Here is a 17038-nt window from a genome sequence, read left to right on the forward strand (position 1 = left end):
TGTTTTGAAAAATTTTCACATGTTCACCATTCCTATTCAAGAATTGATTATTTCTTTATTGACTCTCGTCTTATTTCTTCAGTGAAAAATGTGATTATGACTCTATAACCATTTCGGATCATGCTCCACTTAAGCTTTCTATTAAAATTCAGGCCAATACACAAAATAATAGACAATGGTGTTTTAATTCGCTGTTGCTTCAGGACTCGGACTTTGTTAACTTTATGAATGAACAGATTGATCTTTTTTTTTACAATCAACTATACAGAGGATATTTCTGTGAATATTCTTTGGGATACTTTTAAAGCTTATATTCGTGGTCAGATTATCTCGTATTCTGCTGCTTTGAGGAAGAAGCTGAAGCAGGAGGAGTTGGTAATTGTGGACAAGATTAAGGAAATTGATAAGAAATATGTTACAGCTCCCTCTGAGGAGTTAGATAAACAAAGAACTGAACTTCAAATGGAACACAGTTTATTACTTTCGTCCTCGATTGTAAACCAATTAAAGAAAACAAGAAGTGAATTTTATGTACACAGTGACAAAATTGGCAAACTATTGGCTAACCAATTGAAGTCTAATTATGCTAAATCTCAAATTAATCAGATTTATAATCAAAATGACCGACTGATACTTGATCATGCGGGGATTAATCAAACCTTCTGTGATTTTTATTCTTCCTTATATCAATCAGAGTCTCCTCGAGACTCTAAATATATGATTGATTTTTTAGATAACCTAGACTTCCCTGAGATTTCACAGGATATGTCTTCTATGTTAGATACTCCCATTACCACTGATGAGATTAAGAATGTTATTTCCTCTATGAATTTGGGGAAAGCTCCTGGCCCTGATGGGTTTACCGTAGAATTTTATAAATGTTTTGCACCTTCATTAATCCCTTGGTTCTGTAGGGTTTTCGAGGCTTCATTAAAACTTGGTAAACTTCCCGAATCTTTCAATAGAGCGTCAATCTCTCTAATATTAAAGAAGGATAAAGATCCTGCTCAATGTGCATCTTATAGACCAATATCTTTATTAAATGTTGATTCTAAAGTTTTTTCTAAGTTATTAGCAAACAGATTAGAAAAAGTACTTCCTTTTATTATTTCGAAAGACCAAACGGGTTTTATTAAAGGTCGTTACTCTTTTTATAACATTCGCACTCTGTTAAATATTGTTTATACCCCCTCACAAAATGTTCCTGAGTATATCCTGGATCAAACTGTTATATCATTCTCCTGTGGCCTCGGTCCGTACTAACTCTCTGAGCTCACCTTTTTTCCCTCTTTTTCGAGGTACTCGACAAGGTTGTCCTCTTAGTCCTTTATTATTTGATATTGCATTAGAACCTCTTGCAATTGCCATTCGAGAATCTCCAAATATTACTGGGATAACTCGGGGCTTAAAGTCCCATAAAATATCACTCTATGCTGATGACTTACTTCTATATATATTTCTAATCCTCAAAAATCCATCCCTGCTGTTTTAGAGTTATTAGCACAATTTAGTCTCTTTTCAGGTTATAAATTAAATCTTAGTAAGAGTGAACTTTTCCCGATTAATAAACAACTTCCCTTATATCATAACTTTCCATTTAAATCGATTAATAATTATTTTTCATATCTTGGGATTAAAATTACTTGTAAATACAAGATTTATTTAAGATTAACTTTTTACCCTTAATTGACATTCAACTTTCATCTAAATGGTTTCCTTTATATTTAACTTTGATTGGTCGTATTAATGCAGTTAAGATGTTTTTTTTGCCAAAACTTCTATATATATTTCAGGCATTACCAATCTTTGTTCCAAAATCTTTTTTTGATAAAGTTGACTCAAAAATTTCTTCATTTATTTGGCAAAATAAAAACCCGAGACTGAGTAAAATACATTTACAGAAAGCTAAGAGAGATGGAGGTTTAGCATTACCTAACTTTAGATTCTATTATTGGGCAATTAATATTCGACATATGAAATTTTGGTTACTTGACCAGGATATACTATCCATTCCTAAATGGGTAGCATTGGAATTACAATCTGTTCAGGGCTATACACTTGGCTGTATTTTAGGTTCCTCTCTTCCTTTTGAATTGAAACGCCTCAAACAGGTATCTAACCCGATAGTTAAATATACCTTACGTATTTGGTTTCAATTCAGAAAATTTTTTGATCTTAACCAATTTGGGCTAGCGATGCCTATTTTAGGTAACATATTTTTTCCTCCCTCTTTTACGGATCGTGCTTTTCAAATTTGGAAGACTAAGGGTATTTCACGGTTTTTGGATTTATTTTTAGATGGTTCCCTTATGTCTTTTGAACAATTATCTAATAAATATAATTTATCAAGAATACATTTTTTTTAGATATCTACAAGTTAGAAATTTCCTAAGTACTATACTTTCTTCTTTTCCAATGCTTCCTCCTACATACATTTTAGATACTATAATTAACCTTAATCCATGTCAGAAAGGTGCATCGGCTATGATTTATAATATTATTATGAAACTTAGGAGAGCTCCATTTGATAAGATTAGGGTAGATTGGGAACAGGAATTGGGGTCTATCATTTCTGTGGATGACTGGGGGCAGATTTTACAATTAGTCAATACTTCCTCTATCTGTGCTAAACATTCCCTAATTCAATTTAAAGTTGTTCATAGAGCACATATGTCCAAAGATAAATTAGCTCGCTTTTATTCTCATATTAATCCTTTTTGTGATAGATGTCTGGGGCAGATAGCCTCTTTAACTCATATGTTTTGGTCTTGTCCTACTCTGGAAACTTTTTGGAGAGACATTTTTAATATTATCTCCAAGGTATTGAATATAGATATCTCTCCTCACCCTATTACTGCTATCTTTGGACTACCTAAAATTTCCAGTAATCTTTCTCCTTCAGCCCGTAGAATGATTGCATTTCTTACTTTAATGGCGAAAAGATGTATCTTACAACATTGGAAAGAGCTTAATGCTCCAACTACCTTTTTTTGGTTTTCTCAGACGATATTATGCTTGAATTTGGAGAAAATTAGAAGCAATCTTTATGATTCCTCACTTAAATTTGAACAGACCTGGAGATCTTTTATTCAATATTTTCATTTAATGTAATTTTTTTCTCCTTTTTTTGCTCCATATTTATATACCCTTCTTGTTTTTTTTTTACTGTTTTTAATGGAGGTCGGGATTGAGGATGTGATTTTAAGTTTTTTAACTCTGCTTGGTGCCAAGTTAGCCCATTGCTTTGCTTTGCTTTTAGTTAGTTGCACGGTGGGTTTTTTTGGGGGGGGGGGTTTCCTTTTCTCTATTGATATATATATATAAAAATTAGTATACTATTATGTTACCTTAGTATGTTATGTTTAAATTACATTGTTTGTATCAATTTTTTTTGTATTAATATCTACTGTAATTTTATTATATTCTAACAGCGTATTGGTGCCTATATGGCTTACCGTTTTGTATACTTATTCAATAAAAAGATTTAAAAAGAAAGAAAGAAAAATGAGTATTGTCCAAGTTGTAGCCTCTTGATCATCCAGAACTAAACTGCTCCACCATTCATAAGTATCTTAAGCTTCTGAGGCCCTGGAGGCTTTGACAACTGAAGACATATCAAACAATTGAAATAAGCCTTTTTGATGGAAATTTTGCAATTGCTCAAATGACACTGATTTTGCTGATAAATACATGCTGTTCCTAATGATGCCACATGTACTTACTGGTTTAAGGGTTTAAGTGGAACCAAATCTCAGACTTGAAACCTGAAGCTGCAATGGAGAATGAAGATGAATAGATTGTGTGATAGGTTTTAACTATTGCAGGAAGATTTATGTGTAATTTGAATTGATGTCATCTTTTTAAGAGTTTTATTATGCATTATGTGCACAGCCAAAATTTGGAGACCGTTTTGGACCTGATCATTTTAAGCAAATGCAATTTGCATCATATAGATTCAGTTTAGTCAAAATATTCCCTTCAAACAAAAAGGAGAGCATCTATTCTAGCAGTTTTCCCACAGTTTTGTATAAAAATTTCATTGCCATACAGCATGGAAATGGGTCCTTCTGTTAACTTCTCCATACTAACCAAACTTCCCATCTAAGCTAGTTGTATTTGCCCATATCCCTGTAAACCTTTCCTGTTCATGACCTTTCCAAATGCCTAATAAAAATATTGTTAATGTATTGTACCTGCCTCAACCACTTTCTCAGGCAGCTTATTCCATTAATGACCACCCTCTGGGTGAAAAGCATTACTGCTCAGGTTCCTATTAAATTCTCCCCTCTCATATTTAAATCATTACCTCCATAATTGGCTGACTGAATGAGCATTGCTATTGTTGAACTGGTCTGATGGGAAGCTGTGTATTTTGAACTCCTGAAAATTTGTAAGGGAAACTTACTGGCATCGTAAAAATCATAGAAATTGGAACAATTAATTACTCGCATTTCTGATGAAGCATTAGAAAATTTAAGTTGCTTTAAAAAGGGAAGCTGCAAAGCAAACGGGCAGGATAGTGATGTGGTGGAAATTAGGAGAGACTAAATGACAAAATTAGTGATGAATCCTGGTGAAAGAGTCTGGTAGAAGTTAGTAAACATGCCAGCAAGTAGTTCAAATAGAAGGCAGTTAACATCTGAAATGATCAGGAAATGGAATTGAATGCTGGAAAAATGAAGTGTAAAAACTATTTAATTCAGTACTAAGCTCAGACAGCTGTAATGTATAAAGTCAGATGAGACCCTGTGCCTGGAGCTTCACTTAAAAAGGTGTAGGGAGCTGAATGAAGGTAGAGTGGTCAGAGAAGGGAGAAGAATGGAGAATGAAATTGATAGGCAACTGGCAGTTTGTTGCCTAAGTGGCGACATTCCACAAAGCAGTTACCTGAATTGTGTTTAGTTTCCCTCACAGAGATTACCACATTGTGAGCAGAGCACCGAGTTAAAAGAATATAATTAATCTGGAAAGAGCTTTCAGGAACATGGTTGGTGGGAATGGAGGATGCAAAGCAGCATCTCTTGCATTTCCTTCAGTTAAATGAAAAATTACCAGGAGAAAGGGCATGAATATTTGTGAATTCAGAATCAAAATCATACATATTGTCACTGGCATCATTAAATTTTGTTCTGCGGTAGCAGTACAATGAAATACATAAATTATTATTTTTTGGCGTGTGCCTGCGTGTGTGTGTGTGTGTGTGTGTGTCTGTGCATCTGCGTGTCCATGCATCTGCGTGTCCATGCGTGCATCCGTGATGATGGATTTTTCGTGGCTTTTTCCAAGGTGCAGAGCAAGAGAGAGAGACTGTGTGGTGTGCCACTCCTCACACAGATATTTTCGCAGTATTTTCCCTTTGTTTTACAAGGTCGAGTTGCGGTCTCGACACTCAACCTGGCACGGATGGAAAGTGTGCTCGGGGGTGGACCCGACTAGTTTTGAACCTGGGAACCTCCACTCCCAGGTCCGGCGCTGATGTCGTTGTGCCACCAGCTGGCCCAAAATACATAAATTATTATAATATATAATTAATAAGTAGAGCAACATAGTGAGGGAGTGTTCATGGATCATTCAGAAATCTGTTGGCAGAGGGGAAGAAGCTGAAATTAAAAGACTGAGTATGAGTTTTCAAGCTCCTGCACCACCTCATTGACAGTAGTATTGAGAAGAGGGCTTGTCCTGGATGGTGAGTGCCCTTCATGATGGAAGCTGCCTTCTCGAGCCACTGCCTTTTGAAGGTGTCAACATTGGTGGGCAGGCCCTGATGGAGCTGCTTGAGTTTATAACTCTTTGCAGCTTTTTTGATCTTGCACATTGGTGCTCCATACCAAACAGTGATATTACAGTGAGATGGAAGAGGGTCTGGAAAAGTGCTGAAAGTAGATTAGAAACATAGAAAATAGGTGCAGGAGTAAGCCATTTGGCCCTTCGAGCCTGCACCGCCATTCAGTATGATCATGGCTGATCATCCAACTCAGAACTCTGTACCAGCCTTCCCTCCATACCCCCTGATCCCTTTAGCCACAAGGGCCATATCTAACTCCCTCTTAAATATAGCCAATGAACCGGCCTCAACTGTTTCCTGTGGCAGAGAATTCCACAGATTCACCACTCTCTGTGTGAAGAAGTTTTTCCTAATCTCAGTCCTAAAAGGCTTCCCCTTTATCCTCAAACTGTGACCCCTCGTTCTGGACTTCCCCAACATCAGGAACAATCTTCTTGCATCTAGCCTGTCCAATCCCTTTAGGATTTTATACGTTTCAATCAGATCCCCCCCTCAATCTTCTAAATTCCAACGAGTATAAGCCTAGTTCATCCAGTCTTTCATCATATGAAAGTCCTGCCATCCCAGGAATCAATCTGGTGATTACTCCCGGCATTACATTGCACTTGCATGTACAGAAGAAATATATGAAAATACTTGCATTTGTAGGTAGGCTTTTTTGCAATGTCTGCTAATTTGATGGTTTTAGATATTATACTTTGCTGATCCAAAGTTAGTCTATTTTTAGTTTCCAGCTTTGGTGTTCTTGTATTATTGAATCATTCGAAGTTTAGAATTTAGTGAATTTGCATTGCAACAAATGTTTAGTTTGTGCTAAATTCATCTTGAATTGTCTGACATCAATTCTCTTCTCAATGTATTTCTGGTGCAGTTAATCTGCCCATCATAAGTAGTCATTTCTAATCAAAGTTTCAGGAGTTGAAGCTGTCCAAAATAAGTTGCTTAAAAGGCATATCATAAATAGTGATATGGTGGAAGTTAGGAGAGACTGAGTGACAAAATTAGTGATGAATCCAGGTGAAAGAGTCTGGTAAAGGTTCATTTCTACACTGTCCTTGCCATGTCGGGTGATGGGATGGAGATATGTCTCTATCAAAGGAGGTGTAAGGTGCTCCTTCTCTCCATTAGCCTGCAGGTCACTCTTGGGCAAGGTGTAACACGTGCTTTGGCCCTTGATCAGGGTCAAGTGAATCCATGGGAGCAGGTGGTGAATGGTCGTATGAGTAGCTGGTGCATATCATAAGTCCTGGTTATGCAACCACTGACTGACAATCTCTGAAGAATAGTGATAATCGCTGGGGGCACCCATCTTGTAAAGACACTGTCTAGAAGAAGGCAATGGCAAACCACTTCTGTAGAAAAATTTGCCAAGAACAATCATGGCCATGGATAGAGAACAGAGTAAGAACAACAGTGTGAAGGGGATCTTCCCCACTGGCAATGATCAGATTAAAGACAGATGGAAGACTATGGTTGCCCACATCATATGACACGGCATATAATGATGATTATAAACGTTTGCTTTTTATTCACTTTAGGCCTTGTAGGCAATATTTTGACTTTAAACCATGATTTCATTCTCGTAATAGTTGGAAACTTTTAGTGAAGATAGCACTGAAATTTGTTGCCAAGTCGCACTACCTCCTGCACAAAGAATGCAGAATATTTTGCTCCTCTCTGTAATTAAATATAAATGTGAAAAATGTTAACTCTTAGTTATACAGCTTTATACTGTATGTATATTAACTGATATTTCTTTTTCAAAACAGTTACGGATGTAGAATTAAAAAGATTGAAAGATGCTTTCAAGAGAACGAGTGGCCTTTCGTATTATATGAACCAACAAGCCTTTGTCAGGGAAGTACTTGGAGATGGAGTTCCACCCAAAGTCGCAGAGGTAAGTTTTCAAAGATTTTTGAAGTTGATTTAAATATTAATGCATAGCTCGAATGACGTAGTGTTATAAGAATGCAGTTAAGTAAACAATTTGAAGAGCAAGGATTTTGGTATTGTGGTAAAACTATTAAAACAGGGTTGACATTATTTGAATGCTTAAAAAGTACATGGATTACATTGGTAAGCACAAAATACACACTGCAGATGCTAGGATCAAAGCAACACTCACAACACGCTGGAGGAACTCAGCAGGTTGGGCATCATCCGTGGAAACCATCAGTCAACCTTTCGGGCCGGAACCCTTTGTCAGGACTGAAGTGGGAAGTGGCAGAGGCCGTATAAAGAAGGTGGGGGGAGGGTGGGAAGGAGAAGGCTGGTAGGTTCCAGGTGAAAAACCAGTAAGGGGAAAGATAAAGGGGTGAGGGAGGGGAAGCAGGGAGGTGATAGGCAGGAAAGGTGAAAAAGGAATAGGGGAAAACACAATGGGTAGTAGAAGGAGGCAGAACCATGGGGGAGGTGATAGGCAGCTGGGGGAGGAGGCAGAGTGAAATAGGGATAGGGGAAGGGAGGGGGAGGGAATTACCGGAAGTTGGAGAATTCTATGTTCATACCAAGGGGCTGGAGACTACCTGGATGACATATGAGATGTTGCTCCTCCAACTTGAGTTTAGCCTCATCATGGCGGTAGAGGAGGCCATGTATGGACATATCCAAATGGGAATGGGAAGCAGAGTTGAAGTGGGTGGCAACTGGGAGATCCTGTCTGTTGTGGCGGGCAGAGTGGAGGTGCTCGACGAAGCGGTCCCCCAATCTGTGTCAGGTTTCACCGATGGAGAGGAGGCCGCACCGGATGCAATAGATGACCCCAAAAGACTCACAAGTGAAGTGTTGCCTCACCTGGAAGGACTGTTTGGGGCCCTGAATGGTGGCAAGAGAGGAGGTGTAGAGACAGGTGTAGCACTTGCGCTTACAGGGATATGTGCTGGGTTGGAGATCTGTGGGGATGGACGTGTGGATCAGGGAGTCGTGGAGGGACCGATCCCTGCGGAAAGCGGAGAGGGGTGGAGAGGGAAAGATGTGCTTAGTGGTGGGGTCCTGTTGAAGGTGGTGGAAGTTGTGGAGGATAATGTGCTGGATCTGGAGACTGGTGGGGTGGTAGGTGAGGACAAGGGGAAATCTGTCCCTGTTGTGGTGGTGGGAGGATGGGGTGAGGGCCGAAGTGCGGGAAATGGAGGAGATGCGGGTGAGGGCATCATTGATGATGGCAGAAGAGAAACTATGATCCTTAAAGAAAGAGGACATTTGAGATGTCCTAGAATGGAAAGACTCTTCCTGGGAGCAGATGCGGCAGAGACGGAGGAACTGTGAATAGGGAATGGCATTTTTGCATGTGGCGGGGTGGGAAGAGGTATAGTCGAAGTAGTTATGAGAGTCAGTAGACTTGTAGAAGATGTCAGTGGACAGTCTGTCTCCAGAGATAGAGATCGAGAAAGGGGAGAGAAGTGTCCAAGATAGACCAAGTGAATTTGAGGGCTGGGTGGAAGTTTGAAGTAAAGTCGATGAAATTGACGAGCTTAGCATGGGTGCAGGAAGCAGCACCAATGTAGTCGTCAATGCAGCAAAGGAAAAGTTGGGGAGTGGTACCAGAATAGGTTTGGAGCACAGACTGTTTCACATAACCAACAAAGAGGCAGGCATAGCTGGGGCCCATGCAAGTTCCCATAGCTACACCTTTAGTCTGAAGAAAGTGGGAAGAGCCAAAAGAGAAGGATTACATTGGGATGGGAATCTTAACTTTTTATTTGTTAATGTAAATTTCAGCATATAATGTGGAAAGCAATATGGTAGTTTTGTGATAATTGATTTAAAACTAATACTAGTTCAACTATGGGATAATTCCTGTAAAAATACCTGCCTTCACTTCGCTCATCTTGTGGCTTCTCCTTCTTAGAGTAATTCCAAGTGCAAATTAATTGGTTCTCTCAATTAGTGTGACATAACTAGATGATTTTGTCTTCAAATATATCATGGTTTCAGCATTTTTCATGATCCCACGGGATTAAAAGCAGCTGAGGTAACAAAAAATCATTCCCTAATTTATTTTGGTTGAAGACTTGAAAACTTTGTTGCTTTGCTTTGAGCTTGGTCTCCAGAGTGAAGAAGGTAAGCCATTCAATTCAAAAGAAAAAAGTTTCACTGAATTAATTAGAAAACAAAATGAATTGTTTGTTCCTTTAAGGCTGAGCATATACTTAACTTTGTACAGAAGCAAAGTACAGTAGATGGTACTTAAATGTGTTAGTTTTTATCATTATAGAAATTACAATTTGGCCTATCTGGTCCAAGTTGAATAATTTGCTTTGCTATTTGAGAGCCAAAAGTAGTTCCATAAAATGAAGAAAAAGAAATTGCTTCATAATAATTTTATAAGTCTTATTGTTTATGGCCACAGGCATAAGTACTGCATATATCGTGTTCTTTGTACTCAAGCAGATAGCTGAGCATAAAATTACTAACATCATTTCAATATTTCTTGGCTATTGTTTATAGTCACTTCCTGTTTAACACAGTTATGTTGTATTTAAACAATATGACCATTAATACAGAGCTATTCTTTCATTTTTTTCCATATTACGGAAGATCACATAATGACATAAAGCCAAAACAAAATAAAATGGGTTTACTCCTTGACACCTGAATATATTACAAATTTATTCAGATCTTCTGGGAAGTGAAAGCATTGTCCAGGGATGTGGAATGAGAATTTGCAAATACTAAGGATGTGATACTGAAGCAAAAAAACTTTGACTGACAGTATGTTCTGACTTTTCATTGCAGTTTAAGACAGCTATTTTGCAAGTAGGAAGCGAGGCTTCATTAATGTGGAATTACGTTAAAAGGAATTTTTCCCCTGATGTTCATCTTGCCCTTTAATAAGCAAAGTAATTAATTGACAATAGACAATAGGTGCAGGAATAGGCCATTCGGCCCTTCGAGCCAGCACCGCCATTCACTGTGATCATGGCTGATCATCCACTATCAGTATCCAGTTCCTGCCTTATCCCCATAACCTTTGATTCCACTATCTTTAAGAGCTCTAGCCATCTCTTTTTTGAAAGCATCCAGAGACTTGTCTCCACAGCCTTCTGGGGCAGAGCATTCCACATATCCACCACTCTCTGGGTGAAAAAGTTTTTCCTCATCTCCATTCTAAATGGCCTACCCCTAATTCTTAAGCTGTGGCCTCTGGTTCTGGACTCACCCATCAGCGGGAACATGCTTCCTGCCTGCAGCATGTCTAATCCCTTAATAATAATTGAATGACCTTTTTATTTCCAGTTTTGTAAAGTGCATATTAAATTCTAACAGTTTTTTTAATACAAATAAAACCGGTTTAAAAAAAATTCCACTACATTGTTCACATCCAAGAAATGAAAGTCAAATTATCTATTATTATATATTATAGTAAGATACCAATTGCTGCTGTTTAACATTTTTTTTAGTGAGTTATCTTTTATCATCTTAATTTGCTTGGTTATTTGGGAAACCTTTGTGGATTTTGCATCTTTGTGCTATAGCAAGGTTATCTAGAAAATATTATACTTCATAGTCAATTAGTAATTGTTGAATCATATTTGCTAATTGTTTCAAAATACATGTAAGAAGAAAGAAATATCCTGCTGTATGTTACTGTAAATTTGGTAAATTAAGTTGTACAACTTTAAAAACAACATATCCTGCTAAGCTCTCTGTAAATTTGACAGGAAATCACGTGTCTTAATTTTGTTACCACATGGATATTAAAAGAAGTAGTATTTGAAAATAAAAGGCTGCTGATAGTGGAACTGTGAACTATAAGCAACAAATGCTTTCAAAGTTCAGCAGGTCAGGCAACACCTGATAAGATAAAAGGCCAACACTTTGGGTCTGCAGTCCGAACAGAACTGGAAAAGGAGAGATGAGATGGGTAGGAATGTATAGAACAAAAGCCATTTCTGTGATGAAGTGAGTTGAAATGGGTTAATGGTAGCCGTTAACAGCATAGTAAGCTTCTTGGTCTGTGTAATATGTTGTTTATAAGAAGATTGTAGGTCCTGCTTAGTAAGCCAGACTTCTATGAGTAGGATTTTAAAATCAAATCTGAGCCAAGATAAGACAGAATGCTGAGGGAGAAACCCACTAAGCAGGTCACACTGCAACTGTGGAAAGAGTAAGTGGTAACGTTTCAGATGAAGGACCCTAAATCAGACCCAAGAAAGACAAGAATATGTTAGTTTAGATGGTAGTGTAAGTAGGGAAGGGTGACAGTGGAACAAAAGGGAATTTCTCTAATAGTGAAGTTATGTGGCAGGAGGGTACTTGTGTTCAAGGGTAAATTTTCTGGTGTTAGTGATTGATACTTGCACTATTTTTAGCAACACCTTAAATCCCGATTGGCTAATAAGGAGTGAAGCAGAACGCATTTTTATTTCCTTTTTCACTAAGTGTCTTCTTTCTAAAGGAAACATTGGGAAATGCCATCATGGAAAACAATCTCATAACTATAGTTAAATGGCCTATTGTTTATTAGGGTTGGGTCGGATAGATTGTGCAAATAGAAGAAAGAAAGGACAACGCACACAAAATACTGGAGGTACTCGGCAGTCAGGCAGCATCTATGGAAATAAGTAAACGGTTGACATTTCCATAGATGCTGTCTGAGCTACTGAGTTCCTCCAACATTTTATGTGCATTGTTCTTGATTTCCAGCATGTTCAGAATCCCTTGTGTGTGTGTGTTTGGGGGTGGGGGGGGGGGAAGAAGGACATCATGTGATAGCCTATTGCAGTTTTGTTATTTAACATCCCTTAATTCAAGAATTCTCAAATGCCCTTCATGGTATTTTCTTCACACTGTTACTACTGTAAAATGTTAAATTTTCTGCAAACACTACATATGAATGTTGTCCAATGTTAGTTGGACTTTTTTAAAAATAAAAAGTAGCTGTATTTAAACTGACTGAAGTAAGAAAGTTGCTGAAAGAAAGCATAAAGCTTGTGCATGTTGAATGAAATGTGTGTATTAATAGGTGGCAGTGATACTTCTAGAGTATGTTTAGCCTAACCATAGGAGAGGAGAATGCCAAAGACAGACAGAGCATTTTAGAAATGGGAAAGGGAGTTGAAATGATGTGTAACTCAGAAGTTCAAAATGGTGGTGGTGCACATTTGTTCAGCAAAGCATTCACTTTTCCTTAGTCTTGCCAATGTAAAGGAGGACACATTGTGAGTACTGAATGCAATAGACCAGGTAGAAGGAGGTGCACATGAATCTTTGCCTCCCCCGAAGGGGCAGATTAAGGGGTGTAGAAATGGTATCAACATCCTACAGCTGCAGGGGAAAGCGTTAGTGGACAAGAAGGTGGGTAGGAAGGGTTGAGCTGATCAGTGGGTCATGGGGAGAACGGTCCCTGCAGAAAGCAGAATTGGGGAGGGCAAGATGTGGCTGGATCTTGCGGAACTGAATAAGGATGATGTGCTGGAGAATGAGGCTTCTGGGGTAAAAGGCAAAGCCCAGGAGAACTCTATCTCTCTTGTGGGTGGGGGAGTGGGTATTGAGAGCAGATGTGCAGAAAAATGGAGGAAATGCATGTGAGGACTCCAACTATAACAGAGGGGAGGCTTTTTTTGGAGGGGGACATTTCAGAATTCTGGAGTGGGAGCAGATGCAGCTGAGACAGAAGGAATAGCACACTCATAGGAGATGGAGGTTTTGTTGAGGTAATGTGTGAGTCTATGGGATTGTAGTAAATACCAATGGATGATTTATCACCTACACTGAAGGCAGAGATCTAGAAAAGGAAAAGAAGTGTCAGAAATAGTTCAGATGAATTGACTCATCACACTATTCAAGTACCATCTGCCCATTACTCAGGTACTTATCCACCTGGATTTCTTCTCACTTGGTTCACCTTTACTATCCCCTTTCCAACCTGGTTCCATCTGCCCATCATCAACTTTATCTATTCCATCCATCACTTCACAGACTTTCTCTGCTCCACCTGCCTTTTGTTTTCATCTATTATCTTCCAGCATCTGTCTCACCTATTCCTCTCATTTCTATAAACTAGCTATCTTCCCTCTACACTTTCAATCCTGATGCCAGGTCTTGACACGTAAGGTTGACCTTCCTTTTCCCTGTTCTGCTTGATCCACTGAGTTCTTTGAGCAGTTTTTTTTTGTTTAAATACCCGTTGGTATAAAGTAAGGGTGCTGGATTCAGACAAAGCTGTGTGTACAAAATCTGCAAGATACTGGCATGTCACTGTTGCCTGAAAACTACCCAATGAAACGTGTTAGATTTTTGTGAGAAGGAGGAGGAGAAAGATTTCTAATATTTTGAATTCATATCATCAGAGTTGGTAAATTATTATGCTAAATATAGTCCAATTTTACCATTCTTTCTCACTTGCCATTTGAATTTATACCTCAAGATTGGGCAACAAATCGAAATGATATATACTATATATTGATAGGTGGGATTTCTCACATGAGCTTTACAAGTTCAGTGTAATATTTTGTCTTGTGTATCTGGATTAACAGCAGTAGCTGGTTGGAACCCAGGGGTGCATGGGGTGGGGGTGGGGGGACAAGAATACTAATACTATTTTCTAGAGGGTAGAACAAAGGGACACTATTTAAACAAAAGAGAGCAACTTGTCTGTTTGCTTGGCCAATTTCATTTTATCCCTCAACTATATTATGGTTATTTCCTCTTTCTTTTCATGGAATTAATTTTGCATACAGGTTGGATGAATTCAGAAATGAGTATGTAACTCTGAAGTGCTGAGGGACATCCTGAAAATCTGAAATCCAACATCGGCTTTTCAGAAATACCTATTTTAACCACACCCTCACCCTCCATGCCCATTTCTCTCTTTTAACCTGGTGTCTGTTGTGCTATTCTTGAATTGTTAATTTAGTATGTACTTTGAAAATGAAGTTTCCAGAGCTAAGAAGGTTAATGAACTACAATGTGGAAAAAAAATACTGTCAAATTTTTGAGATGATTTTTTTCCCAGCTATAAATTCTTATATTCAAATCTCAAGAGTCCCTTTCATATTTTCAGAAGTTTAGTCTTCAACTTTGAAGTGCTAATCAGTTTACCACATCCTGTAATATGTTGTAGAGATTTTAGTTGTTTTTTCTTTGTAGGTGTAGATATTGCAAATTTTGGGAGGTTATGAAAGCTTTATACTTAGCTTTATTTTCTCGGCACTTGAAAAAAGTACAAAACAAGCTTCTCAAAAATTAGAGAAATTTAATTGTATGAAATGCATTGTTTATTTTCAGGTATTGTAGTGCCAATCCTAGATATTAAATAATTTATAATTACGTAATGGAAATATAGTATAATTTTGTGTTTTGTATCCCTAAGTTCAATTTCACATGGAACAGTACTGCATCCAATTTTTACATTTTGTATTACTTAATCAAATATTAAAAGCTAATTTTAAATTTTCACTCTGAGGTGTGTTGGTGCACACAAGTAGTATAACAGCACTTCAAAAAAAAAAGGATGTTTTCTGACAGCCTGACCAATGACAATTCAGTTCTTGGCTTTTGTTATTCACATTTATAAAATTTGTATTAATTTCAAGAAAAATGGAATTTATTTGGTTCACCCTGCTATTAAGACGATTCAGAAAAAAGTAAAATTTGAGCACGATATATTTATAGAGATGAAGTTGAATATTCTCTACTATTATGAGAATACATAATATTCTTGACAGGAAATGGCCAACAAATGACCTCTCTCTCCTATACCATTAATATGATATTGTCCATTATATCACATGTTCTTCTCTCGCCATTTGGAAGTGCAAAAACTCAAATTAACCAGTTAGTTGAACTAACTAGAACTAAAGGGGAAAACTCTGAAAAATTCCTGTTATATCTCTCTCTCAATGATTAGATCTAAAGTGCAGAAAACAGTGCAGGCACTACAATAAATAATAAACAAGGCAGTAGGCACGGTAAAGGGTATAGTTGGTTGGTGTCAAGCCAGGCTCTGAATGTTGAGGAGTCTGATGACTTGGGGGAAGAAGCTGTTGCATAGTTTGGTCATGAGAGCCTGAATACTTTGGTGCCTTTTTCCAGATTGCAGGAGGGAGAAGAGTTTATATGAGGGGTGCGTGGGGTCCTTCATAATGCTGTTTGCTTTGCGGATGCAGCATGTGGTGTTAATGTCTGTGATGGCGGGAAGAGAGACCCTTATGATCTTCTCAGCTGACCTCACTGTCCGCTGCAGGGTCTTGCAATCCGAGATGGTGCAATTTCTGAACGAGGCCGTGATGCAGCTGCTCAGGATGCACTCAATACAACCTCTGTAGAATGTGGTGAGGATGGGAGTGTGGGAGATGGACTTTTCTCAGCCTTCGCAGAAAGTAGAGATGCTGCTGAGCCTTCTTTGCTATGGAGCTGGTGTTGAGGGACCCAGTGAGATTCTCTGCCAGATGAACACCAAGAAATTTGGTGCTCTTAACGATCTCTACGGAGGAATGGTCGATGTTCAGCGGAGAGTGGTCGCTCTGTGTCCTCCTGAAGTCAACAGCCATCTTTTTTGTTTTGTTTACATTCAGAGACATGTTGTTGGTTCTGCACCAGTCCGTTAGCTGTTGCACTTCCTCTCTGTATGCTGACTCATCATTTTTGCTGATGAGACCCACCACGGTCATGTCATCGGCGAACTTGATGAAGTGGTTTGAGCTGTGTACTTCTGATACCTCTATGAGGATTGGTATGTGTTCCTTCATCTTACCTTTCCTGAAGTCCACAGTCAGCTCTTTCGTCTTACTGACATTGAGTGCAAGGTTGTTGCTGCGACACCACTCAGTCAGATATATGAAGAATAGATTCCAATGGCTGGAACTTAACTAAGTTACCTTATTGTCTTTGCTTACCTAGAACAAAAAATAAATTGCTCGAAATGCTTAGTGGGTCAGGCAACAGTTGTGGAGGGAAAAGGAATGTGTCAACATTTTGGGTCAAGACCCTGCATCTTGACAAGACTGTCAGAACCCTGCGTCAGCTTCAAGCCTTGACTTCAGATACGGCACCAAACCTCAATTTTAAAGTGGGCTGCGCTTTGCATTTCTTCATCCTCCAAAGTATTCACCCTTTCCTCTTATGCTTCCTATTTCAACAACTGCATTCTTTTGTGTCTCCTCGCTTACCTGTGTTGCTTTCTATGTCTCCAAGGCGTTTCCTTCTCTACTTGGTAGCCTTATTTCTCCCTACATAGTGCCTTTTCAATTTCTATAATACTTCAGTTGTGGCCTCTTGCCTGTTCTCAGTTTTAATTGCTGATTTTTGGTT

At 38.4% G+C, this 17038-nt stretch overlaps 1 protein-coding gene across 2 annotated transcripts in view; it reads left to right on the forward strand.

The window, feature by feature from the left end:
* usp32 (ubiquitin specific peptidase 32) overlaps positions 1-17038 on the forward strand; it is a 157004-nt gene that overhangs the window by 8706 nt on the left and 131260 nt on the right. For both annotated transcript variants that reach the window (XM_063031935.1, XM_063031936.1), the window contains exon 2: positions 7555-7682. In XM_063031935.1, coding sequence (XP_062888005.1) covers positions 7555-7682 — 128 coding nt within the window. The remainder of the gene's footprint in view (positions 1-7554; positions 7683-17038) is intronic.

Source organism: Mobula hypostoma, chromosome 23 (genome assembly GCF_963921235.1).
Source record: "Mobula hypostoma chromosome 23, sMobHyp1.1, whole genome shotgun sequence".
Lineage (NCBI taxonomy): Eukaryota > Metazoa > Chordata > Chondrichthyes > Myliobatiformes > Myliobatidae > Mobula > Mobula hypostoma.